We start from the raw sequence: 24,487 nt of genomic DNA on the forward strand, positions 1-24,487 counted from the left end.
ACCCTCAAATTCCTCGTCATCAGATTTTTAGACACATGTCTAAAAGTACAAAATACGATGTTTCCCTCTGAGACACAATAAAGCAAAAAGGTCCATTTAATGAACCACAGTGAATCAAAACTCAGTTTGTGCACATTTGAGCTTTGATTCAGGTTGTGAAGATGAATTTTAGCTTTTAGTGACTGATGTTGCAAAGCCGATATGATTTGGTCCTGGATTTAAATTAATAATAATAATTAATAATTAAATATATTTAGTAAAATGTTATCAAACTGTCTCTTCCTACTCTATTACTATATTCACATAAAATAGAGTTTTTGTCAGTTGTCACTTAAAACTGTCCAATAAACATTATTAAATTCCTATGAAGCCAAAAAACATTTTCTGTATTTGCTGCTAAAACCTTTTTGAGACTGTTTCTTCACATCAGTCTGGGTCTAAAAATATCAGGACGAATGGAAAAAGGAAGTAACATGAGTGAGTCGTCCGTCTGACTCGTCGTCTGTCCGTCCGTCTGCAGGAAACACAACAACATGCTGTCGCTCCTTCGTTACCTCTTCACCTCCGTCTGCGTCTCCATCACAGGTGAGTCTTACTTGAAGCTGAACACAGACTCCTGCCAGGTTGTTTCAACAAGTTGGAGCTTGACCTGTTTCCTTCTGCTGCTTTTCAGCAGCTCAGACTGAAATTTGACTTTTGTAGAAAACATGAAGGAAGTCAGAAATATTTGTGCTAATCAGACGGGAACATGCGAACACCAGCAGGTCACCTGGTCAGGAACAAATGTGAGAACAACTGGGAAAAGAGTCTGGCAGCCACAGGGAAGTTCTGCTGTTTTGGGGTTTTAGCCTGGATTTGTTCACTTTCAGTCAAATGAAAGAAGAAAAGTTTCTGAAAATAATCTGCTCATAGATAAATTATTGTGTCATTTTAATGCACCAAAATATTGTCTTGTTACAGCTTCATAAGGATTTTCTGTTTGACTTCATCATATCTGACATTAAAGCAAATATATTTTATATAAAGCAGTTTAAGGACATCACAGGGCTGCGGGAAAAAATGACATTTCTCATTATTATTATTTTTTACATTTCATTTCATAAACAAAACAATCAGGAAAGTTACAGACGAGCTGGGTGCACAGACAACTGTCCCTGGATCACTGAGACACTGAAGGAAACTTAGAAACAGCAGATTCTGAATGAAGTTCTGTTTCCTCTGGTTTCTCTGTGGGTTTATGGAGGTTTATTGTGGAGGGACACCAGAGATGGTGAGATCCTCAGTAAGTGGAGTCACACTGAATCACATCCCCATGAATTTCTTTTGAATGAATTTCTTTGTTTTCACTTATTCACTCAGTTTCTTGTCGCCCCTTCCTTCAGCTCTGCACTGCCCCCCTGAGGCAGCTTTAGTCTTTATCCAGCTGAGTATCCAGGGCTGTTTCAAACCAGATCCTGTCTTTTCATGTCCTCCTGAGTTAAAGTGCAGAGGTGAAGCTTTCACCTCCCCCATGTCAGTCAATGCAAACATCCCAAACGTGACATTTCTAAGCCTTAAGGTCAAGCACGTTTGGTTTTAGAAACTTTGTTGGATGTAATTTTTTCTATTATCTATTATTTTCTGTCTTTGTGTCAGTGCTGACCTGTGTGGCAGCGGCGGTCACCATGGAGACAGTGGTGGGCTTCGCCGGGCGAAGGGTGACGCTGCCGTGCCGGTTGGAGGAGAAGAACCAGAGAGGCGTGGAGGTCTGCTGGGGGAGAGGTGAGCCGTCACTGTTCACCTGCCACAACACAGTGGTCAACGCTGCCGGTGAGCAGATGTTCTACAGGAAGTCATACAGGTAAACAGGTGCACACAGGTGTTGTTCTGTAACTGTATGTTTGGCGTCTGGTTTCTTTGTTTTTGATATTTGAAGCTGGTTTTAGGGCTCTATCTTGTGTCTACATGCTCCCTCTGTTAGATGTCAGTGTTATTCAGTGGTACATTCATCTAAGACTGGTCCAAAGTAGAACTTCGAGGTACTTGTACTTCATTTTTTGCTATTTTATCCATCTTCTCCTCCGTACTGCTCTGCTTTTATTCCACAGGATTATATGGAGTTTTATATAACAACCTATTTATAGTTTATATTAAATGTTTATATTTGAGGTGCTAACTCAAATACCCAGAAATGTAGAAGTATTACAACAACACAGCTGTAATAATACAAAATATAAATATTTAGCTTCATAGGAGAAGTTAACAGCAGTGAAACAGCTGAAGTCCTTATATCTGTGTAGTTGCGTGATAATCATAGAAATCATTTATTAAATGTTTGTAAAAATAGGAGGTTAAATTATAAATTGCATTATTAAACAAACAAGTAGTTTCTAATAGTTTTTGGTTTGTGATGTCTCATTAAAAATCAAATGTCATGTTTGAGAATATGTCTCAGAATGAAAATTATTAATGTATATTTGTACATCAGATTCAAAGGAGCTAATTTATTTTTTAACGCCTGGTACATGCTGGACAGATTTGAAGATGAGCTTCTTTTCATACATCACAGTGTATGGAGGAGTTTCCTAAAGCTACAGCCCAGATTAGTAGATGATCGTTAAACATCCACATGGTTCTTCTCTGCAGGTACTCTGTGTCGCCCTCGTCCTCTCTGTCCATTCTTAGCGCTCGACCTTCAGACTCCGGCCTCTATCACTGCAGAGTCCAGCTGCCCGGCCTGTTCAATGACCAGATATCCACCGTTCACCTCATCATCATCAACCGTATGTCCACAGATTTTCCTCTTTCAAGGGACTTCAGGGTGCTTTGAGTTTTTGTATGTTAGCTCAACCAGCTCATGTGCTGTCACATCATTCAATGGGCTGTTATCAGTGACTGTCAGCATCTTAGTTATGAGTCAGGGGGGCCCCGCTCACAGTCTAGTGGGATCTGTAGCTGCTTCTTATTGTTATACGATTGGAGGAGATTTGGGTGGTCAAATGTACTTTTTGTCTACTGTTTCCTGTCCTTCCTCCTGCAGTGCTTTCAGATTCTTCATCAGAGGAAACCTCCGAGCTCCCAGGCGGCAATGGGGCCACGAACACACTACTCACCACGACAAGTAAGACCACGTGCAATTTCCTACTTTGTCTTGTTGTTTCTAGACAAAGGAGATTTCAACTCTAAATAGAGTTTGGCCACATTTATAGTTCTAGTCAAGTCCAAGTCAAGAAATCAGTGTTGTTTCATAATTGTTTTATTAGGAAATCAGCAAAATTATCAAATTAACCTTTACATGTTTAACTTTGGTCTCAGTTGCTCATGAATTAGAGTCAAGTTCAGCTTTTGTCTTTCTGTGTCTGCATTTTCTACATCATAAAAATATGAAACAGACTCAGTGTTGTAGAAAAGTTCACGTTTTCACCTGTGTGACAGGTTACAGCAGAGAAACAGGAAGTGATGTCAGCAACACAGGACCAATGGTGGGGCTGATCCAGGTACCAAGCTGCAATCAGCACTTCATTCATTATCCTGATGAGCAGCCTCTGTTATTAATTATAAAAGGCATCTGTTCATTTATGAAATGTCAGCTAATTCTGAAAAATGCTAGTTTGCATTTTTTAAAATTTGGTAAATACAGTTTATACCTTAGAAAATTCTTTATCATTCTTAAAGTTGCAGTAAAACATGGTCAGCTGATTAACCGACTACAGCTCTAACAGAGTGAAACCTGATTTTATTACTGAACTGATCATATTTCATGTTAAAGCCTCCAGGTTTATACTTTGTTGTAAAGATGAAAATCAAACACATACCAACAAAAATGAAAATGTAGTGAGAGGAAAATGCCCCAAAAGATGCATCGATTACTTTGTCCAAAAGAGCAGAAGATTAAAAAAAAACGATACAACAGAAGATCAAACAGAGATGAGGTGGATCTAGTAACTACTGAACAGTGTTTTAGAGAAACAACATTCACACTGTGTGAACCACTAACAGGAGCTGCCATTAGCAGCAGCTGTTTTCACACCTGAGTGTTGTGGTTTCCGTGGCATCAGATGAGTAAAGCTGTGTTTGTTTGTTAGCAGTCAGCTGTCCAGCAGCCGGTAAACAGTCTGCAGACGTACATCGGAAACACAGTGAGGCTGTCCCTGATCGTCTTCATCCCTGCTCTGCTGCTGACTGCTGTTCACCGTCAGTACACACAGTACACGCAGTACTACACTGTACTATTATTGTATATTATTGTCACTGGTGCATTAACATGGACACATTCACTATTGGTTGAGCTGCAGCTTGTGTGAATGTTTTTGCACAGAACTGAAACTAAAAGTCATTTTATTTATTTGATTTGTAAAAATGTTTGTAACAATGAGCCACAGTGAAACCTTTATAAAGTTCATTGTGTCCAAACCTGAAATATGAAAACAACTCAAAGAGAACTAAAAGTCACATCTGAGAATCTGGAACAATGAAGTCTTTACATGTTTACACACCCTGACGCCGCGGCCTGATGTCTGTGTGGTGTGTGCAGGTGTTTGGAGGTCTCAGCAGAGACCAGAGACTGACGGGGGGCCAAACCGGTCTGAGGACGAGGAGGAAAGCTGCTCCCTGTAGAGACAGGTGTTCATCTCTGTAAAGTCGAATATGAAACAAAAACATCTGTAGCTGTTGGCAGCAGGCAGTTTTTCTGCTTCACCTCCTTTCAAATTCCTGACTGTGTCATCAAACAGACACTTGCTCAGGTTCACCAAAACTCATCACATCAGCTCAGGTCAGGAAATTTGAACCGCTGGAGTCAAACATCACCTGATGCAGGTCCTGAGTCCAAAGTGTGTCAGGATCTACTTTTAAGGCCTGGACGTATTTACTTAACATTGTAATGAATTATTGTAAAATTGCTTTCATTTATTCTGTCTCAGTAAAGTCATGTTTTTCCATCAGAGGACTGTCAGACTGTCTATTCTGTCAATAGATGAATCAGTGACTCTGTAGTGTCAGAGGAAACTAACATGTACAGTGGAGTGAACAGGAGCTTAACACCACATGTTACCAGGAGGGTGAAATAATCCTGAAATAATAAAAAACACTTAGTGGTTGGTTTATTAGAACTAGGCCTAATCTAACACCCTTTTAATAGTCTCCTTCCATGGTTCCCACAAATAAAAAGTAATGTAATCTCTTAATTTTCATTTTATTCTCTGTTTTGTTTAACAAGAGTTCACGGTTCCTACAGATCTGAAGGTGAACGTGTTTATTACGTTGAAACGGTTGTTGTTGATAGAAAATTAACAGATATATTGTTGGTCAGGACTGAAATTATCAGACAATAATAACTGTCTGGTTTCTGTGACGTGACTGTGAGGATGAAAAATCGTCTCTGCCCTTTTTTATATTGAATGTCTGTGTTCAGCGACCAGTCCAGATTATTGTCCGGATGTTCACCTACATATTTGTAGGCACCTCTTCAGTGTCGCCTCCAGGTATTGACTGGATAAGGAGGAGTTTCTTTGTTCACAAGCGTCAACCGGCCGCTGGAGCTGATTGGCTCATTTTTCACTTTTCAAATTATTTGCTCCAATGGCTGCTCAGTTCCACTTCGCGCGTCTCTCGGTCTGGGCCAATCAGCGTTGAGCTGGCTCCGGCAGCCCCTTTATAAGCCGCTGTGCTGCAGTGGCAACGTATTCCTTGTTCGCTGTGAACACAGACGAGAGACAGGACTGAAAATGGCCCGAACCAAGCAGACCGCCCGTAAATCCACCGGAGGCAAAGCCCCCAGGAAGCAGCTGGCCACCAAGGCTGCCCGTAAGAGCGCCCCGGCCACCGGCGGAGTCAAGAAGCCCCACCGTTACAGGCCCGGTACCGTGGCTCTGCGAGAGATCCGCCGCTACCAGAAATCCACCGAGCTGCTGATCCGCAAGCTGCCTTTCCAGCGCCTGGTCAGGGAGATCGCTCAGGACTTCAAGACCGATCTGCGTTTCCAGAGCTCGGCCGTCATGGCTCTGCAGGAGGCCAGCGAGGCTTACCTGGTGGGCCTGTTCGAGGACACCAATCTGTGCGCCATCCACGCCAAGAGGGTCACCATCATGCCCAAAGACATCCAGCTGGCCCGACGCATCCGCGGAGAGAGAGCTTAGACTCCCCCAGCCTTATCCAAACCAACAACGGCTCTTTTAAGAGCCACATACCTCCACTCTCAGAGCAGCATCTTCCTCTTATGTGAAAATGAGTTCTGAGGAAATGCTTGTTAAACACTGAGCCATTGAGATCTTGTCCTGTAATAGTTCCAGGTTGACATGTTCTGGTGTTCTTACAAACAAACATGACTTCAATCTGGTGAAAATTCATATTTTAAGTGAAGTGTATACACGAACTTAAAAGGTGCAACGGTCTTAGGGCAGTTGATTAATATGAAAATTAACACAGTTACTTTGACTCAATAACAGTATTTATTTTACTTAGAGCCATAAAAACATTTAAGTTCTGTCATCATCAGGTGTGAAGTTTCAGTCCGTCACTAAACATAAAACAAAGAATTTCGTCTTTAGTGGAAAATGCGTGGCTCTTAAAAGAGCCGTTGTGTGTGTAAAGCGGAGCTCAGGTCCAGTCTACTTGGCCTTGGCGGGTTTCTCAGTCTTCTTGGGCAGCAGCACGGCCTGGATGTTGGGCAGCACGCCGCCCTGAGCGATGGTGACTCCGCCCAGCAGCTTGTTGAGCTCCTCGTCGTTGCGGACGGCCAGCTGCAGGTGGCGGGGGATGATCCTGGTCTTCTTGTTGTCGCGGGCGGCGTTCCCGGCCAACTCCAGGATCTCGGCGGTCAGGTACTCCAGCACCGCCGCCAGGTACACCGGGGCTCCGGCGCCGACGCGCTCGGCGTAGTTGCCCTTCCTCAGCAGCCTGTGGACACGACCCACCGGGAACTGGAGTCCAGCCCGGGAAGAACGGGTCTTAGCCTTGGCTCTGGCTTTACCGGCTCCTTTACCACGTCCAGACATGTTGCTTTGTTTAGTATTCAAGTAAACGAACGAATAACTGAGTTGTTGGAGGCTCAGTGTTTATGTGCTGACGGGGCTGCTCGTTCATTGGCTGCAGTGAGCGTAACTAAGATCATCCAATTAGGAAACAGCTCGTGTCAGGCGTCACTGTCGACGACGCTTTGTGCTGTTGACAACAGTTAAGACGCCGCTAAAGGGTTAACTCCAGCCAGCGAGGAGACAATGGAGCTTTTTACTTTGAAAATCCCTGAGCACAAGATCGATAGAGGCTGGGGTCTACCACACCAGGCAGGACCCCAGGCTGTGCAAAGATGCCCCTGAGACAATGAAGCCCATAACAGCAGGTTGTAAGATGCTAACAGGCAGAGCAAACATGGAACACCATAACCAAGTGGCTGGCATAATGTACAGGAACATCTGTGCTGAGTATGGGCTGGAGGTCCCATGGTCAAAATGGGACACACCTCCAAAGGTAGTGGAGAATGACCGAGCTAAGATCCTGTGGGACTTCCAGATACAGACCGACAAACTGGTGATGGCTAACCAACCAGACATAGTGGTGGACAAACAGCAGAAGAAAGCCATAGTGGTAGATGTAACAATCTCAAGTGGTAGCAACATCAGGAAGAAGGAACATGAGAAGCTTGAGAAATACCAAGGGCTGAAAGAAGAACTAGAAAAGATGTGGACGGTGAAGGCAACAGTAATAAGTTGTTGGTAATAATTCAGCCAGTCTGCTGTTGGCTTTCTTACAAGGACTTCAGGGTTTGCTGTTGTTTTCTGCTTGTACATGTTGACCACAGTAAAAGTATTTGTGATTAACCTCTTTCACAATGGATTTATTCATGAAAAGGGCAGAGGCTAAACAAATAGGCATTTTTTAGTTGATCAAGGTGATTGAGAAAGTAGCAGGTAATTCAATAATAAAAATTACTCAAATACTTATGTACAAATGATAGATTTGATATCATTTCTAATTATAATTAAAATAAGCAAAACAAGATATTATCTCAGTGGAAGAGATGATGATCAAGAAATGGAGAGAGGCTGCGGAAACAGGATAATGGGTTTAAAGGAAGTCCTGAAACTGAACGAATGTGATTAAATAAATTAAGGGGAAATAACAACCCTGTGATGGACTGGTGACCTGTCCAGGGTGGACCCCTGCCTTTCACCCAAAGAGAGCTGGGATAGGCTCCAGCAGATCCCTGGGACCCCGGATAGGACAAGGGGGTACAGATGATGGATCGATGGAAATAACTGTCCTGGTTTAGTCTGTTGCAGAAGGTGGCTCTGTTAAAAGCTAGCCAACTGCCATTAAACAGAAGAAGAAGAAGTAATGTGGGTAAAAGGGCTGAAGACTCCAACACAAATTCCTGGTACTGTAAAATGTTCTTTTCTGTACCTGGCAATAAAACTGATTCTGATTCTGACTGTGGATGTGCAAGGAAGTTGATCTCCTGTCCAGACAAAAATGGACTGTGACACAGACTCACAGGGCACAGATGGTAGAAAAAAGTCTTTTAAAGGACTTTTCTGGTCCATTCTCAGGTAGATTATATGTAGTATGAAGTTAAGTTCTGTCTAATAGAACAGACATCAATTAGAAATATCCCTGAGAAAAATCACTTGGCTGAGGAAGGTGTCCTGTTGAAATGTGGGACGGGCCTCACTGTTTAGAGCTTCCTGTCTTCGCTTACGTCCGCACAGACGCTATAAATATCGACACTCAAAGCGAAGTTGTCTCATTCGATTTCTACGAATCTGATCTGTTTATTCAACGATGAGTGGAAGAGGCAAAGGCGGTAAAGGACTCGGTAAAGGAGGTGCTAAGCGTCACCGCAAAGTTCTCCGAGACAACATCCAGGGAATCACCAAACCAGCCATCCGCCGTCTGGCTCGCCGCGGTGGAGTGAAGCGTATTTCCGGCCTAATCTACGAGGAGACCCGCGGGGTACTCAAGGTCTTTCTGGAGAACGTGATCCGCGACGCCGTCACCTACACCGAGCACGCCAAGAGGAAGACGGTCACCGCCATGGACGTGGTCTATGCGCTGAAGAGGCAGGGTCGCACCCTGTACGGCTTCGGAGGCTAAACCTGATCCCGAACTCACTAAAACATAACGGCTCTTTTCAGAGCCACACACCTGATCTGACGAGCTCAGTCTTTAGTGTTTTAACATTTGTTTCTTAATTGTGACAAAACTTGAGCTAGTGATGGTGAAATTGAAGCTTCATGAGCCATTTTGAAACAGCTGGTATGAAAACTACTTTGAAGCCTTTGACAGTCAGACAGCGACACCTGCTGGTTGCCTTTGAGAACTGCATCTGAGCGGATGTTTTCGTTGCTTCAGGTTGTAATGGATCTCATATTCTTTGTCTGAAGCTTTAATCAAAATTATTTAGTCAAAGGTGTGTCATTGTTTGTATAATTCAATATGTAAAGATGTTTGTCCAACAGGCAGCCTTGATGAGAAAAATATGTGGTATAGTCAAATTGGATTGGTGTGTTTTGATGCTGGGGCTTATGCACCTTTGGTTTTTCTATTATAAATGGGGAATTTCAGGGACTTTGGCATTTGTGTGGGTTCAAAGGTTTTTATTTAGAAAAAAATCATTTCTACAGTCTGGGCTTTAATCTGCTCCTCTTGGGGCTCACTACCTCTCCAGCTTTGGAGAAGACATGGGGGTCTATAGCTGCAGGTGTAGCCCAGTAACCAAGTGGGTCTTCTCCTCTGGAGAGGCCGGACTCAGACAGGTAACAAAGGTCACAATTCTTCCAGCTCCTGTTCTAATATCAGTTAATGCAGGAGTTTGTTCTGGGGCCTTTTTCCCAACAAGGTTGAAACTATATGAAGAACATGGTACAGTCCTCACATAGTTCAGCACCAAGAATCATATTGGATTATTATCTGTAATTAAGCAGTGAACTTCAGTTGCAGCTCCATGACATCCCTCAGGTTCTCTGCTGTGTGGGAGTGTGTCCAAGGTCCACACCAAGACAGACACTTTGCTGGCTCCATGTTGGAAATAAGAAAAGTGACAGGTGACCCCGAGATATGGATCCATGTTAATGGATGGTGTGTCTGCCGTCACACTGATGCTTTGGCTTCCTCCAGCTCTTCCATTTACTTTTTTTTGCCCTTTTCATTAATTTTTTTTTCCAACCACAGCTTTTTAAGCCTTTGGAGAAGCAGGACACATGTGGGGTCAAACTTCTGTACAAAGGCCCTGAAGCCTTGGTCCTCCACCACTTTAAAAGGCTGTGCATCAAGTACGACCATATCAACCAGTGCCTCATCGACTCGGCTTACAACACATTTAATTTGATGCATAATTTTTTGTGTCTTTCTATCTAAATACATCATGTGAGGTGTCTCTTGTCCAGGTCACACTGCACCAGCAGCTACTGCTCCTGTATGAGGTCTCTGGGTGTTTGGAGCTCAGGTGTTGCTGCTACATGTCAGCTCCTGAGCACAAATCAGGCTCTTGACCTTTAGGGGATAATCAGATCAAAGTGCTCCCAGGCCTATGATCATCCATGTCCCCTCATCACTGGCTGACTCAGTCCGAAGCCTTTCACACACAGAATCTCACACAACTCTTTCAGTCCCTCAACTCACTCTCTGACTTACCTGTCTATTACTAAACCTGCTCTGTTTCTGTCAGTCTGGTGTGTGTGTGTGTGTGTGTTATTCAGTGTTTGTGACTAAACCTACATGTAAACTAACACCCTGACTACAATTCAAATGTCGGTAATAATCAGTTTGATCAGGGACTCAGACTTTTTAAAGTCTTCACATGTTGAAACTTTCAGCTCCTTCCTCCCGCGAAGCAGCTCGAGACGTCATGTGACGTAACGAGGCCGCGCTCGCAGCGGTCACGTGATTTAAGGCGTGTTGAAGCAGGGATCAAAACACTGATCAATCAGCGACACTTCCGGTTCAAAAGATCGATACTGTGTCGAGCAGACGGTCTCGAGTATCATTTCTGTGCAGTGACAAACTCTGACCTTATAACGTCAGACGGAAGCTCCGCTTTGACTTAAACCAGACTGTGTGATGTCTTTTCTGCATATGTTCATAGATAAACCAGCTGTAACTTGTGGATATATAACGAATAAAAACCGAGAACGATTGTGTTTATAAAACTGTGCTGGACTTTATTTAGATGGACGTAAAAGCCGAACGATATTTCAGGTGTTAAAGGAACTAAACATCGGTCATTCAGCTCCAGCGTCTGCGGGATGGACGGTCCGACTCAGAGACCAGAGGTAAGTGGCAGCTTTACCTGTTAAATCAGGTTAAATTAGGTTTTATGGCGCATTAAACTTTACACCCCTGAACCGGTGAAAAGAGTTTTCTTCTTCTTTGGTTAAAGAAACACCTTGTGCTGCATTGTCGCCCCCTGCTGAGCTGCAGTGTTGGTCGAAATGCCCCCTGGATTTTATTGTTTTATTTTATTATTTATTAACTCTACACTGAAATAATTAAATTTGGACATGTTTATGTTGTTATATGCATGATAGTGACTGTTGGGTTAGGGTTAGTCTGTAATTTTTTGTGTAGATGGAGGAAGTTATTATATATTATTATTTATTATCATTATTATTATTATAGTCAAGAAAATCTGACATGGGATTAGTCCTCAGCCAGTTTTCCTTGGTGCTTGAAAGCAGCTTAAAGAAAGCTAAATGAGGTTTTACTGTGAGCAGGTCAGCACCAGGCTGTGGTTGATCCCAGTGAAACTTGTGTCCTGTTACAACTTAGTGTGTTTTCATTCTATGATCTTCTCTAAATATGATGCACAACTTTATTTATCCTGCATGTTTATGATCCATGTGCAGTCATTACTGCTCAGACGTCACAGGGCTGATGTGGATCCAGGATACAGGCCCAGTCCAGGTCCACTTATGTACCTGATACTAAAAATAACTGTTTACTTCAGGCTGAGAAATAGACAACAAAACCTCCAGCTCAGCTAACACACACCACCGCAGACAAACGAGACCCGGGCATGGTTCAACTGGTTTCTCTGGTCCTCGATACCAAATGTGACATTTGGCGGAAACGCAAAGTGTTTTCCAGCGGACCCACGTGTGACAGAGTCCATGAAACCGGCCCCGTTACCGGCAGCGTCCGTGTGTTTACCCGCAGCCCAAACATGAGCCGTTCAAACTGAACGAGTCTGATTCGACCAGCGATTTCACTTTGACCGAGTCTTCCCAAGTGTGTGAGGACCGGAACACGACCGCCCGGTCTCACCCGAACCGCTTTGACCCGCTTTAGGAGGCGAAATGTGGAGAAAAGCGGCCGCGGGCTGCACGAAGCGACGGGGTGCGGGACAGGTCTGGGGGCTCCTGGGACCGCATGAGAGCGCGCTGGGGCGGAAACGCGAGCTGGGCACGGAGGGAAGAAGCGTTTCTCGGGGCTGCGGCGGCGCTCGGGTCTCCACGCGTTGGTTCTGCGGGACTTTGATGCCCCGAAGCTGGGAGAGAAAACACAAGTGCGGCCATATCCGAGCAGGCAGCGGCGCGGCTGTGTGCGTTGCCTCTCCACGGTTCTCATGGTCGTTATAAGTCCCGCCTCCTGCGCTGAGAGCGGACACCTTCAGACTCGCACAGCAGACAACCGACACACGAGAATGGCGGAAGAAGCTCCAGCAGCCGCCCCGGCCAAGGCTGCGGCCAAGGCCCCCAAGAAGAAGAGCGCAGCCCGGCCCAAGAAGGACGGACCCAGCCTCTCGAAGCTGATCGTCAGCGCCGTGGCAGAGTCCAATGAGCGCAAGGGGACTTCGCTGGCGGCGCTCAAAAAGGTGCTGGCCGCCAAAGGCGTCGACGTCACCAAGGCCAACAAGCGCATCAACACCGCCGTCACCAAGCTGGTGACCAAAGGGACCCTGAGCCAGACCAAAGGCACCGGGGCGTCCGGCTCCTTCAAGCTCGCCAAGAAGGAGCCCAGCGCCGCTAAGCCAGCCAAGAAGGTGGTCAAGAAGAAGGCGCCAGCAAAAGCCAAGAAGCCCGCCGCGGCCAAGAAAGCGCCAGCCAAGAAGCCCGCAGCCAAGAAGTCCCCGAAGAAAGCTCCAGCCAAGAAGGCGCCAGCCAAGAAGCCCGCAGCCAAGAAGTCCCCGAAGAAAGCTCTAGCCAAGAAGGCGCCAGCCAAGAAGCCCGCGGCCAAGAGTCCCAAGAAGCCCGCGGCCAAGAGCCCCAAGAAGCCCGCCGTCAAAAAGACCAAGACCAAGCCCGCGCCCAAGAAGCCAGCGGCCAAGAAAGCTCCGGCCAAGAAAGCCGCGGCCAAGAAGTAAAGCGGCTCCTCACAAGCGCCGCTCCCCCCCTCAAAGGCTCTTTTAAGAGCCACTACATCCTCCGCTACTGAGCCCTTCCTGCACATACACTCTCTCCCCGCACTGTCCCCGCTTCTCGCCCCGTCCTGTCCCACACTCAGCCGGGACCCGGACAAACCACCATGTCCGGACAAACATCCACCACCTCACAATCACCTCCGTCCATTTCTCACAAACAACAAACGCACCTCAGTCACACTTCAGGCCTGCGGGGGATTTCATGGGCACATTATTGCACCTTTCTTTCATTCATCCCGCTCTCCCGCTTTGTTCCTGTCGGACTAATTCTAACTCACACAACAAACACGTAGACTGACGATCGCTTCGACTTCAAAGGCGCCACATTTATGTCCCAGTCACAGCAGAAGAATAAATCGACTCTTTATTTCATTTCACGACTTTTCATTACAAATTACTCTTCACACATTCTTCCTTCACTGACTCGAAGCCTGTGAACCCTGGTCACAAGCGTCAACCGGCCGCTGGAGCTGATTGGCTCATTTTCACTTTTCAAATTATTTGCTCCAATGGCTGCTCAGCTCCGCTTCGCGCGTCTCCCGGTCTGGGCCAATCAGCGTTGAGCTGGCTCCGGCAGCCCCTTTATAAGCCGCTGTGCTGCAGTGGCAGCGTATTCCTTGTTCGCTGTGAACACAGACGAGAGACAGGACTGAAAATGGCCCGAACCAAGCAGACCGCCCGCAAATCCACCGGAGGCAAAGCCCCCAGGAAGCAGCTGGCCACCAAGGCTGCCCGTAAGAGCGCCCCGGCCACCGGCGGAGTCAAGAAGCCCCACCGTTACAGGCCCGGTACCGTGGCTCTGCGAGAGATCCGCCGCTACCAGAAATCCACCGAGCTGCTGATCCGCAAGCTGCCTTTCCAGCGCCTGGTCAGGGAGATCGCTCAGGACTTCAAGACCGATCTGCGTTTCCAGAGCTCGGCCGTCATGGCTCTGCAGGAGGCCAGCGAGGCTTACCTGGTGGGCCTGTTCGAGGACACCAACCTGTGCGCCATCCACGCCAAGAGGGTCACCATCATGCCCAAAGACATCCAGCTGGCCCGACGCATTCGCGGAGAGAGAGCTTAGACTCCCCCGGCCTTATCCAAACCGACAACGGCTCTTTTAAGAGCCACATACCTCCACTCTCAGAGCAGCACCTTCCTTTTTTCATGTCACATCAAATGTTCAAAACTTTCATTCTATTGGTGAAAACACTCAATGTACTTCCTGTTGGAGCCTTTAGTCCCAGTTACAGCCTCATTTTACACTCACCAACTTTATCTGGATTTTACTTTTTGTAAAGTGTCAAATCATTTTCATCTCAAGACACTTTCCAGTCTTCTAAACAGACATGTCTGAGTCTATAGTCAAGGTTTCACGAAAGCCATCTTAAAACAGGAGCAGCTCCTTCAGGGACATTTGACTATAAACATGGAAGTTGAGCCTGAAAAGGGACTTTATAGTTACAGATGTCAGCTTTTTGACTAAATCTAAACATGTCTGTTGATTAAACCAAGAGCTTAATCAGACATTTTGTTTCCTATGGAAAGTTACATTTCAGGTTCTTAATCAGCTGTTATGTTTCTGCATCACAGTGAACAGAGCAGGACTGAGAATATCTGTTTCACTTTATCTGGGAGGAAACTGCATCAAGGTGTTAACACATATTTGACCAGGGCTCATTCACAGATGAAGAGTTTGAAGTTCCTGTGCTTTACACGGCCAGAGACACCCAGGACCAGGTGCACGTGCTGTTATGGATAAAAGAAGGATGCAGGCAGTTTGAGTTCCTATGTCCAGAGGCAGACCTTAGCTGCAGGAAGGAAACCATGAATGTGATGCAGGAAACAACATTTCAGATTTGCAGTGAGAGACTTAAGCAGCACCATCCCACAAATCAATAAACTGATTATTGGCTGGACAATAATCAGATGAAATGGTTCTCTATGATCTCATAGATGATCATGTTAGTCATAAACTCAACTTTAGGGTAATGTCTCGGTGAAACTACTGAGCAGGACTTTTCAAGCCAGCGATCAGTTGCTTGTTGTAACTTGTAGTAATCCTGACTTTACTTAAATACTGGTCTCTGTTGTTTATGGTGATGACACCACAGGTCATATGGTTGACAGACTATACAAAACTGTCCATAGTTCAGACATGAACCAAGTGACCGTGGGTGGACGGTTGATCGGACCTGGCTCTGGACAACCTGAGCAAACACCTGTAGATATTGTGTCAAGTATCTGGATTTGCTCTGTGTTAAGGTCAGAGTGACATTTTCTGACTAGTGGAGGCCGATTTAAAGATAATTCTGCTCAGAGTAAGTGTCTGGATTAAACCCGTTTTACAGCCCAGCAGGTTTTGTGCCTTAATTTCAGTTTAGCTGTCATGAGGTGTTTCTGTTTCACTTGGTCTCTTCTACATGGAGCTGCACAGATAGAACTTAAACACAAGACTGCTCTCCAGATCACAGCACAAGGAGGGTAAGACACAAAGGTCGTTGCTAAAGAAACTGTATTCAACCACAATGATGGAAGGAAACTGTCACACTCCTTGTGTCAACCAAAGACATCAGATTTGATGGGCTACAAAGAGAAAAGGGACTGGACTGTTGCACAGTGGTGGTTTGGGGAGTGGTGTCAGCTTTATGAAAATGCTGAGTTCATTTTTCAGCTGGACCTGGCACCTGCCCACACCAGTACATGGATTAAGGATCATGGTATTCCTGTGCTTGACCTAAACCCCATAGAGGATCTGTGAATGTGAATCTACTCTGAAGACGTGAGACACCAGGCCCAAAATGCCAAAGGAACCTGAAGTATTGAGTGGTTCTGTCAGGCCCAACAAAATTAGGTCAAATCTTCTGTTACATGCAGCAAATTTTCAGGACAATCTACAAAAAAAAAAGTTTAATGAAGGATCACGTGAACATTTACATTATACATTAGTTTATCACAGACACTAAGGACTGAGCTCGTCAGATCAGGTGTGTGGCTCTGAAAAGAGCCGTTGTGTCTTAGTGAGTTCGGGATCAGGTTTAACCTCCGAAGCCGTACAGGGTGCGACCCTGCCTCTTCAGCGCGTAGACCACGTCCATGGCGGTGACCGTCTTCCTCTTGGCGTGCTCGGTGTAGGTGACGGCGTCGCGGATCACGTTTTCCAGGAAGACCTTGAGCACCCCGCGGGTCTCCTCGTAGATCAGGCCGGAGATACGCTTCACTCCACCGCGGCGAGCCAGACGGCGGATGGCGGGTTTGGTGATTCCCTGGATGTTGTCTCGGAGAACTTTGCGGTGACGCTTAGCGCCTCCTTTGCCGAGTCCTTTACCGCCTTTGCCTCTTCCGCTCATTGTCAGTAACTTCTGTGATGAAGAACCAGGAGCTGCGGCAACTGTGGCATTTATAGCGTCTGTGCGGACGTAAGAGAAGACAGGAATCGTACGTTTCGAAGGCGAAGCCAAACTGCATTATTTTTGTATATTAGTTTAATATATGACTATTTGACTGTACCGAGATATGATATGCCGAACGTTTTTGCTGCTTTAATTCTGACGCATTTATTCTTGTTAATCTTTCACCTGAGACAATAATAATATGAACTTTTATTAATTAATCGTCCACTTTAAATTATCTAATAAAATCGTTATTTGGACGAACGTGGGAGGTTTTTGAAGATGTGACATGAATCCTGGGAAAAGGTCACAGCAACCATACTGTTAAAGCGAACAAACACTGAGCTCACCTGCAGGTTTGTTTGATTCACATAAATATATAAATAAAACCAGTTTAATGAGCAGTGAGACCACAATGAACAGGCGCTTAGAAACACTTTATACACTTTTATATGTGTGTTGGAACATCAGTGTCTTCAGGCCCCAAAAGTGTCGGTTTTTATCTGTTTTAGTCTGTCACTAAATATAAAACAAAGAACATCGCCTTTAGCGGAAAGTGTGTGGCTCTTAAAAGAGCCGTTGTGTGTGTAAAGCGGAGCTCAGGTCCAGTCTACTTGGCCTTGGCGGGTTTCTCGGTCTTCTTGGGCAGCAGCACGGCCTGGATGTTGGGCAGCACGCCGCCCTGAGCGATGGTGACTCCGCCCAGCAGCTTGTTGAGCTCCTCGTCGTTGCGGACGGCCAGCTGCAGGTGGCGGGGGATGATCCTGGTCTTCTTGTTGTCGCGGGCGGCGTTCCCGGCCAACTCCAGGATCTCAGCCGTCAGGTACTCCAGCACCGCCGCCAGGTACACCGGGGCTCCGGCGCCGACGCGCTCGGCGTAGTTGCCCTTCCTCAGCAGCCTGTGGACACGACCCACCGGGAACTGGAGTCCAGCTCGGGAAGAACGGGTCTTTGCCTTAGCTCTCACTTTACCGGCTCCTTTACCACGTCCAGACATGTTGCTTTGGTTAGTATTCAAGTAAACGAACGAATAACTGAACTGTTGGAGGCTCAGTGTTTATATGCTGACAGGGCTGCTCGTTCATTGGCTGCAGTGAGCGTAACTAAGATCATCCAATCAGGAAAGAGCTCGTGTCAGGCGTCACTTTCAGTGATGGCGCTTTGGTTTTGAGCTCTAAGGGATTTTCAGAATAAAACATTAGAGTTCCTAATGTATTTAAAGTACAAGGAATAATCTTTTGTAATTGCTGTAATAAGACACATTTATATTTGAGCAGTATAAGATCCTATTCACTCATTTGTAAAGTTTAAACATTATTTTATCAACCTTAGTCATCAAGTGAAGATATCACAGGGCACATGTGATTTAAATAGACTATTATGGATTTACTGTCAATTACACTGTAAAAATGCATCAATTTACTACAAACCCAGAAATCAAAGGGGTCATTACCAGGTCTGAGACCAAACCATGGTGTTTTCATGGAGTCTGTGAGGAACCAGCGTGTTTTCGTTCTGCTCTTTCAGCCTTTGTTGAAGTGAAACTCAGAGTTGGAGGTTTTAAAGTCAGGAACCAGTCGACCTCAACAGAAACTCACCTGGACCCTACAAAGAGTCACCTGCTGTCACAGTCAGTGTTTAGTGCTGTCATGAAGACTGTGAACAGGTTCTTCTTCATGCTGCTCCTGACAGGTGACAACTTCTTTATTTTCATCATCAGCGCTGATGAGTAGATATTTTGCCTTTTATGTAATTATCATATGAAATGGACAATGAAATGGGTGACATGAATGTTGCTCCTATCACTAAAATACTAAAATACCGTTTGTTAATTTCCCATTAGACTGAGCAAAGTTGCCAGAATTGCAGATTCATAGTAATTATTCTGTTGACTAAGTAATGTCATGTTTAAAGAGAGTTTCACAGTCGATAACAATCAGGTTCACTTCTCTGTAATCGATCTGCTAACAACCGTCATAAAGGTTTAACTTTGCTGCAGTCACACCAGCATCACTCTGAGCTAAACGCTAACATGATGTTATTGTACAGGAAACATGTGAAGCACATTTCATCACAGTCCATCCAAGATTTACTGAGGAGTCTGAACCCAAGCAGGCGACCAGACCCTGTCAGGGTAACATGACTGAAAGTCTTTATTTCCCTGTCTCCACAGCAGGTGAATGTGGCAGCAGCAGCAGAGTTGTAGGTCGAACGGGTCAGAACGTCACTCTGCCCTGTCAGTACGACATAAAAGCACATGGAGCGCAGCCAGTTTGCTGGAATCGAGGAGCTTTACCCAGGTATGGCTGCAACCCCCGGCTGGTCGCCTCAGACGGATATAACGTGATGCAAGAAACCAGAGTTTCCAGTAGGTTTCAGCTGCTGGGTCGACTGGACAGAGGAGACGTTTCTCTGACCGTACTGAACATCGCAGAAACTGATGCTGGATGGTACGGATGCAGGGTGAGGGTCCCTGGGTGGTTCAATGACAAAATACATAACATCGATTTGATCATTGAGAGAGGTGAGAAATTCTTTGGAAGTGTTGAAGTTTGTGCAGAAATTTGAGAGACTGCAGCTCGTTGAAGCCTCAGAGCTACAGAAACTCACATTAAAATCGGGTTTATCATGAGTTGATGGAATCAACACAGAGAGATTTGTGGGAAATGAATTTCTATCACTGTGTCTTTAAAGGAAACCAACGCTGTTGAAAGGCTGTGTAAAACCATTTAAAGCCAAAGAAAAACTGTGATCAGATTTCACAGCTGCTGTTTGAACAGGATAAATAAATTATTACCTGTATAATTGATCAGTTCAAGTTTTGATTTATCTATTACTGTCTGAACTTATTGCTGATTGTTGTTGATGTAGTGTCACTCAGACTTTTACTTTGAAACACTCATCTGATTGTCAGCTCCAGTCACAGCCATCGTCACAGGACAGACAGGAAGTGATGTCACCACAAGGGGAGGAAGTGACGTCACCACGAGGGGGGGGACATGATTTAACTACATGGAGAGGAAGTGATGTCACAGGCGACCCGCCCAAGGAGTCCACCATGATGCAGGTTTAGGAAATTAGACTGAGACATGGGTTTGAAAAATAAAAGCGTTTGAGTTCAGTTTATTGTTTTGCAGAAGCTTCATCAGTTGATGTTTGTTGACAGTCAGCGATCCAGCCGCAGGTAAATGCTCTGCAGATCGGAAACACACTGAGACTGTCCTTCATCTTCTTCATCCCTGCGCTGCTGCTGATGGCTGTTTACAGTCAGTACACACCTTCACTGTGCATTCAAATAGCAGGATCAATCTCGCCAACATACACTGATCCTATATTTATGTTTGGGTCTCACCTGGAATCTGATGTTTATTATATTTCAGTTAATTCATTAATTCATAAATAACATTATTAACCAATTGTGCCAAAGTTATCGTAAAGCTAAAGCAGTCGGATTAAACTTCGCTCTTGTGGTCAAATCAGAGCGTTTATATTTGACACTTCAGCTTTAAAGTAGGACAGCTAATATCATCTGCAGTTTGTAACGTTATTTATCTATTTCTCCATTTTATTGAACTTTATCTTTGTTAATATAATGAATGTGCAGGAGTTTCAAGGTGGATCCAGAAACCAGAGACTGACAGGAGCCTGAACCAATCACAGGAGGGGGAGGACCACTCATTGTAGACCGCCGGAACCAGTGCTGGGCTGAGAAGCAGTTTTGGTTCAACTGTGTTTTAACAACTTCCACCTTAATCACATGACAAACACTGGCCCAAAAAACGTTTTGCACAGAGACTCATGGGTAAAGAAGCAGAAACCTGTGAACCTTTTATTGTCAGAATTTGATCCACTGAGCCCTGTGTCATTTGAAAAGAGCAGTTGGATATTTTTATTTTATTCCATTCATTTGGAAGTCAGCCTGCTCAGCGCTAGTGAGCATGCTCAGTGGCCCCAGAAAAGCATGTGGCACATCCACGTAGTTTTTATGGCTGAAAGCAGGAAGCTTGAAGAATCAACTGGAGGGCCATCTTGTGATCCTGTGTCCAGTTCTTCTTAATACACCCTTGGTCTAGTCACAGAGATGATGGGAGTGTAGGTCAGAGGTCAACGTGTCAACATGTCCCAGAGGCAGCAGCAGCAAAGGACGGCTGAACATGCTGCCAGACACGAGTCTTTAAGTCCAGCACCTCGATTCTGCTGATCCACCATGAACACTGACAGAGAGAGGAGGCGTTTGAAGGTCATCCACTCTGCTCACATCAAGCCACATTTATTTCTACAGCCCAGTGTCACTAACGTTACACTATGTACACACTCAAACTGTATCAGGAAAAGACTGTAAACATTTTCTTATGTCTAATATTTGTCAGCTGAGTAACAATTTTGTTTGTTGTAAGAAACAAGTTAGTTTCTTCTGCTTGATTTGGACCCAACCTCTCACCTGATCCCTGGGATTTTCTACTTGGTTCAAGCTGTTTGCAGGCCTCTGACTTTGAGTGTGACTCTGTTTATTCCTGCTCGGAGCTGTTGCCAGGACTCGCAGTAATCCTAGTTTGTTCTCACAGTCAGTAACAATCAGTTCTTGTCTCAGTATCGTTCTTGTTACAGACTGATAAACGTCAGCTGCCTGTCATGCGTGTCTGCGTCTGCTGCTGTTAGTTTTTACACTCCGTAACAGCTTCATGACTTTTCGTGTATTTGCTACTGCATGACTACGTGAACTTTGACCTACCTCTTTGCTTAGGTGGTTCTCCATGTGGCTTTGAGCCGTCCCAGTGCTGGGGGACCCCCTGGGCTCCGCTCTGGTACCCCTGGTATCCAGGCTGGGACGTGAAGGCCCCAGTGGTGCCTGGTGTTCCATGGTAGTAGGAGTGGTCTCCTCCACCTGTGTAGGTCTGAGGGAAGGTCTGGCGAGGAGGTGAAAGTGGTTGTCATAGTAGAACTGATGGTCATGTGACATAGCTACAGATACCTTTCACTGTAATAACGTTTGAATTCATAGTTAGCTAGTGGAGCAGTGCATGCTGGGTACCTGGAATGATGTGCCAGGGAAGGCTGTGGGCTGAGAGCTGAGAGCTGTAAAGACACAACTACACATCACATGACCAAAGTAACACATTTTGGTGATGCCTGTGTTAGTGCAGAGGGACAGTCTCTCAGCCAGGAAACACTTTATCATTAGACTCTCGGACTGAAGCGTTGGTTTAGAAAGACCATGTCTAGTTTAATAAAATCTGTGTTAAACAATTTAAATGATGAAGATTTAAATACAAATGTTTCCTTTAAAACTGTGACAGACAAACCTGGAGGGAAGCCCGGGACCGAGGGGCCCTCTGGGAAATAAGGATGGTACGGTGGAGGCTGGTCAGCACTCATCTGGACAGGTGGAGGGAGGGATGGATCCACAGATGAGTGAAGTGAACCTAAAACGGAAAAGCAAAAACAGATAAAACAGGATAGTGCTTTGGTTTGATGTCCTGAATACCTGTTTGCAAGTCTAGTTAAGTCTAAATCAGAAGGAAATTTATATATTTGTGAGCAGTTTTTAAGGATTTACATTTTCAACAGGCCCCATTGGGTAAAGTAAAACTTTGTGAAGTATTTCAGGCTTGATTTTAACTTTGTACCTTTAATTTATAGCTTTAACTTAACATTTTAACTCTTTTCTCAGATGATTCCTACTTTACATTTTCTCCTCACAGTGACTTAAATTGTTGTTTATTCTCTATTTATGTTACAGGCAACAAATTAGTGACAGACGATGATTTGTGAAGGTCTTGGCAACCTGCCGGTCTGTCCTTTAGCACCACCTTCAGCACAAAAGTCACCTTTTATGCAACAAATATGAAAATGTAAAGAGCCTATTGTGCAGTCAAACAAAGTGCACTGAGCTGAATTATGTCATAAAAATAAGTGTGTTAGTGAACAAGATGCACATTGAGAAGTAGTGGACAATTGGAACGAGTCCACATCTGGATATCGGCCTTTCCTTCACTGATAACTCTTTAATTCCACCACGTAAATTAAAAACATTAAACCTTGTAAGAATTTATCAATGAACTTCTTTTTCCATCCTCTATTGAGGGGTGTGCCCCAAAGCTCTGTACTCAGGCCACTATTAAACTCTGTGACAACTTATTAAAATCATTACACCAGTTTATGCTGATCAATTTATTTACAGTTGGTCCCCATCAGTAGTCCAAACCGTTTGAGTTTGTTCGGTGCTCTTTAAACCAGAGTGAGCCAATAAGGATTTTTTTTTCAGTAACAGGTCCAGAGCTGTGAGGCCAAAGTGAACAAACTTCGGAGTCTGTGGATCAGTGACATTAGGGAGCATTTAGAAATACCTTAAGTTTCCTGAATGTTTGTGAAATGTTTCCATGTGGGTGATTCCCATTAATGTCTGGTCAGCTGCCTTCATACCAGCTCTAATTGAATCAGCTTGTTTCCACAGTGTAGGAACAGAGCTTTCTCTCTCTGCTGACATTATCTGTCAATAGGCGTTATGTTGGCTTTGAGAAATCAGTATCCAGTTACACCAGTATGAGGTCTGTGCTGCTGCCAGTGGTCAACAACATGAAAATATCAGGTCAAAATAGGGAAAATAACACACTAGTTTTATCATTTTACATATTTATTGTTGACAAAAAAGAGCTGAACCCAAAGTGCAGAAGAGGTTAACATTCACCCCTGATTATAAACTCAGACTTAATTACTTTAAAGTGACATTTCCTTAAAAACGTTCACTGAAATCTGAAGTTAATGCAAGTTGTTAGTCCTTAAGGTTTTTATTCATTATTTCATTAACAGTCACATCATGTCTCAGTCAGGACACAGCAGGAGAAAAATAAGTTCAGTCACCAACAGACTCCGTTCAGAAATCCTGCAGTTTTCTTTGTTTTCAGGGGCGCCCTTATCTACAACCGACGGAGGGAATAATATTTATGACATTTTACAAATTGAAAGTGTTTAGTCTTTACTTCAGCTTCCGTCCAATACGCCAGCCCCTGCTGATTTTAATAATTCTGACAGTGTTTTTCCTACAATAAACCGGGAGCAGAACTGCCAAATTAAAAAATGAGGGAGTTTGTTTCTTTGTTTAAATCAGTTACTGAGATTTAAAAGTATCTGAACTGAGCAAAAGACTGGAAGAATCTGAACTTACCTGCAGCTGAAGACAAATTGCCTGTGGAAACGCAGTTTTTTGTGCCTCTGTCTCTGCTGTCGTCTCTCGGATTTATTGACTATTTGACTAATCGATTGACGGGAGGGGGAGGGTCTACTCCTCCCTTGTTCCTTATTCCTGTTCTCTCCATCATTTTAGTTTCATTATAACTATATAGTCTGACTGTTCAAAAAGTATATTTGTGGATCTAATTAAATCACGACAAGATGAGTCACAACACTGGTAATAAATTAATGTTCATAATCATGTTTTACTAACGTGACAGGTGTGAACCCATTTCTGTTATAACAAAACAAAAACTCGGTTATTTTTCTAACACTTTGTTCACATCATCTAAAAACATGTTTTATCAAATATTAGAACTTTTTATATCTAGATCTTTTTCTCAACACGTTTGTTTTCTTCTAATATTTTATTTTAATATTAAACCTGAAATAATTAAAGTTTATTCTCCAAATCTTTTGACTTTACTTTTGAAATGATTTTTCTCATTAAAAACCTCAGTTTATATAAATATATTTACGTCTGGACAGCGGTGCAGCTCGTCTCTGCAGGAAACCAGGTGAAGGTGCGTTAGTAAAACACTGAGGCGCG

At 44.5% G+C, this 24,487-nt stretch overlaps 8 protein-coding genes across 8 annotated transcripts; 4 read left to right on the forward strand and 4 right to left on the reverse strand.

Annotated features, from left to right (window-relative positions):
* The first annotated feature begins 523 nt into the window (after nucleotides 1-523).
* Nucleotides 524-4,596, forward strand: LOC113132305 (hepatitis A virus cellular receptor 1 homolog). Its single transcript, XM_026310287.1, has 7 exons — nucleotides 524-585; nucleotides 1,636-1,840; nucleotides 2,626-2,762; nucleotides 3,020-3,100; nucleotides 3,415-3,476; nucleotides 4,068-4,173; nucleotides 4,514-4,596. Exons 1-7 carry the CDS (start codon nucleotides 534-536, stop codon nucleotides 4,594-4,596), a joined length of 726 nt encoding a protein of 241 aa, XP_026166072.1. The 5' UTR covers nucleotides 524-533.
* A 1,874-nt stretch (nucleotides 4,597-6,470) lies between these two features.
* LOC117152633 (histone H2A-like) lies at nucleotides 6,471-6,990 on the reverse strand. Its single transcript, XM_033325097.1, has one exon. It carries the CDS (start codon nucleotides 6,972-6,974, stop codon nucleotides 6,588-6,590), a length of 387 nt encoding a protein of 128 aa, XP_033180988.1. The 5' UTR covers nucleotides 6,975-6,990; the 3' UTR covers nucleotides 6,471-6,587.
* A 1,720-nt stretch (nucleotides 6,991-8,710) lies between these two features.
* On the forward strand, nucleotides 8,711-11,011 carry LOC113132306 (histone H4). Its single transcript, XM_033325098.1, has one exon. It carries the CDS (start codon nucleotides 8,758-8,760, stop codon nucleotides 9,067-9,069), a length of 312 nt encoding a protein of 103 aa, XP_033180989.1. The 5' UTR covers nucleotides 8,711-8,757; the 3' UTR covers nucleotides 9,070-11,011.
* Nucleotides 11,012-12,377: 1,366 nt separating this feature from the next.
* On the forward strand, nucleotides 12,378-13,323 carry LOC113132337 (histone H1-like). Its single transcript, XM_026310324.1, has one exon. The coding sequence runs from the start codon at nucleotides 12,539-12,541 to the stop codon at nucleotides 13,274-13,276; it is 738 nt and encodes a 245-aa protein (XP_026166109.1). The 5' UTR covers nucleotides 12,378-12,538; the 3' UTR covers nucleotides 13,277-13,323.
* Nucleotides 13,324-16,353: 3,030 nt separating this feature from the next.
* Nucleotides 16,354-16,727, reverse strand: LOC113132336 (histone H4). The gene has a single exon (XM_026310323.1). It carries the CDS (start codon nucleotides 16,663-16,665, stop codon nucleotides 16,354-16,356), a length of 312 nt encoding a protein of 103 aa, XP_026166108.1. The 5' UTR covers nucleotides 16,666-16,727.
* A 360-nt stretch (nucleotides 16,728-17,087) lies between these two features.
* Nucleotides 17,088-17,720, reverse strand: LOC113132348 (histone H2A-like). Its single transcript, XM_026310345.2, has one exon. It carries the CDS (start codon nucleotides 17,702-17,704, stop codon nucleotides 17,318-17,320), a length of 387 nt encoding a protein of 128 aa, XP_026166130.1. The 5' UTR covers nucleotides 17,705-17,720; the 3' UTR covers nucleotides 17,088-17,317.
* Nucleotides 17,721-18,356: 636 nt separating this feature from the next.
* On the forward strand, nucleotides 18,357-19,916 carry LOC113132307 (T-cell immunoglobulin and mucin domain-containing protein 4-like). Its single transcript, XM_026310290.1, has 4 exons — nucleotides 18,357-18,399; nucleotides 18,881-19,231; nucleotides 19,622-19,774; nucleotides 19,874-19,916. The coding sequence occupies exons 1-3, from the start codon at nucleotides 18,357-18,359 to the stop codon at nucleotides 19,708-19,710; spliced, it is 483 nt and encodes a 160-aa protein (XP_026166075.1). The 3' UTR covers nucleotides 19,711-19,774; nucleotides 19,874-19,916.
* An 895-nt stretch (nucleotides 19,917-20,811) lies between these two features.
* On the reverse strand, nucleotides 20,812-23,936 carry LOC113132308 (cysteine-rich and transmembrane domain-containing protein 1-like). Its single transcript, XM_026310291.2, has 5 exons — nucleotides 23,873-23,936; nucleotides 22,011-22,130; nucleotides 21,740-21,783; nucleotides 21,440-21,614; nucleotides 20,812-20,921 (listed from the first exon to the last, which is right to left on the reverse strand). The coding sequence occupies exons 2-5, from the start codon at nucleotides 22,081-22,083 to the stop codon at nucleotides 20,812-20,814; spliced, it is 402 nt and encodes a 133-aa protein (XP_026166076.2). The 5' UTR covers nucleotides 22,084-22,130; nucleotides 23,873-23,936.
* Between the last annotated feature and the right edge of the window lie 551 nt (nucleotides 23,937-24,487).

The sequence above is a fragment of the Mastacembelus armatus genome, unplaced genomic scaffold, assembly GCF_900324485.2.
Source record: "Mastacembelus armatus unplaced genomic scaffold, fMasArm1.2, whole genome shotgun sequence".
Lineage (NCBI taxonomy): Eukaryota > Metazoa > Chordata > Actinopteri > Synbranchiformes > Mastacembelidae > Mastacembelus > Mastacembelus armatus.

Excerpts from the sequence above, each read along its gene's own strand:
- LOC113132305 (XM_026310287.1), top strand. The coding sequence starts at position 534 with ATGCTGTCGCTCCTTCGTTACCTCTTCACCTCCGTCTGCGTCTCCATC. Across the intron at positions 3,477-4,067 it reads CAATGGTGGGGCTGATCCAG|TCAGCTGTCCAGCAGCCGGT; the intron begins GTACCAAGCTGC and ends GTTTGTTAGCAG. Across the intron at positions 4,174-4,513 it reads GCTGCTGACTGCTGTTCACC|GTGTTTGGAGGTCTCAGCAG; the intron begins GTCAGTACACAC and ends TGGTGTGTGCAG.
- LOC117152633 (XM_033325097.1), bottom strand. The coding sequence starts at position 6,974 with ATGTCTGGACGTGGTAAAGGAGCCGGTAAAGCCAGAGCCAAGGCTAAG.
- LOC113132306 (XM_033325098.1), top strand. The coding sequence starts at position 8,758 with ATGAGTGGAAGAGGCAAAGGCGGTAAAGGACTCGGTAAAGGAGGTGCT.
- LOC113132337 (XM_026310324.1), top strand. The coding sequence starts at position 12,539 with ATGGTCGTTATAAGTCCCGCCTCCTGCGCTGAGAGCGGACACCTTCAG.
- LOC113132336 (XM_026310323.1), bottom strand. The coding sequence starts at position 16,665 with ATGAGCGGAAGAGGCAAAGGCGGTAAAGGACTCGGCAAAGGAGGCGCT.
- LOC113132348 (XM_026310345.2), bottom strand. The coding sequence starts at position 17,704 with ATGTCTGGACGTGGTAAAGGAGCCGGTAAAGTGAGAGCTAAGGCAAAG.
- LOC113132307 (XM_026310290.1), top strand. The coding sequence starts at position 18,357 with ATGAAGACTGTGAACAGGTTCTTCTTCATGCTGCTCCTGACAG. Across the intron at positions 18,400-18,880 it reads CTTCATGCTGCTCCTGACAG|CAGGTGAATGTGGCAGCAGC; the intron begins GTGACAACTTCT and ends CTGTCTCCACAG. Across the intron at positions 19,232-19,621 it reads CGATTTGATCATTGAGAGAG|CTCCAGTCACAGCCATCGTC; the intron begins GTGAGAAATTCT and ends TCTGATTGTCAG.
- LOC113132308 (XM_026310291.2), bottom strand. The coding sequence starts at position 22,083 with ATGAGTGCTGACCAGCCTCCACCGTACCATCCTTATTTCCCAGAGGGC. Across the intron at positions 21,784-22,010 it reads GGTCCCGGGCTTCCCTCCAG|CTCTCAGCTCTCAGCCCACA; the intron begins GTTTGTCTGTCA and ends GTGTCTTTACAG. Across the intron at positions 20,922-21,439 it reads AGAACCACCTAAGCAAAGAG|TGTTCATGGTGGATCAGCAG; the intron begins GTAGGTCAAAGT and ends TCTCTCTGTCAG.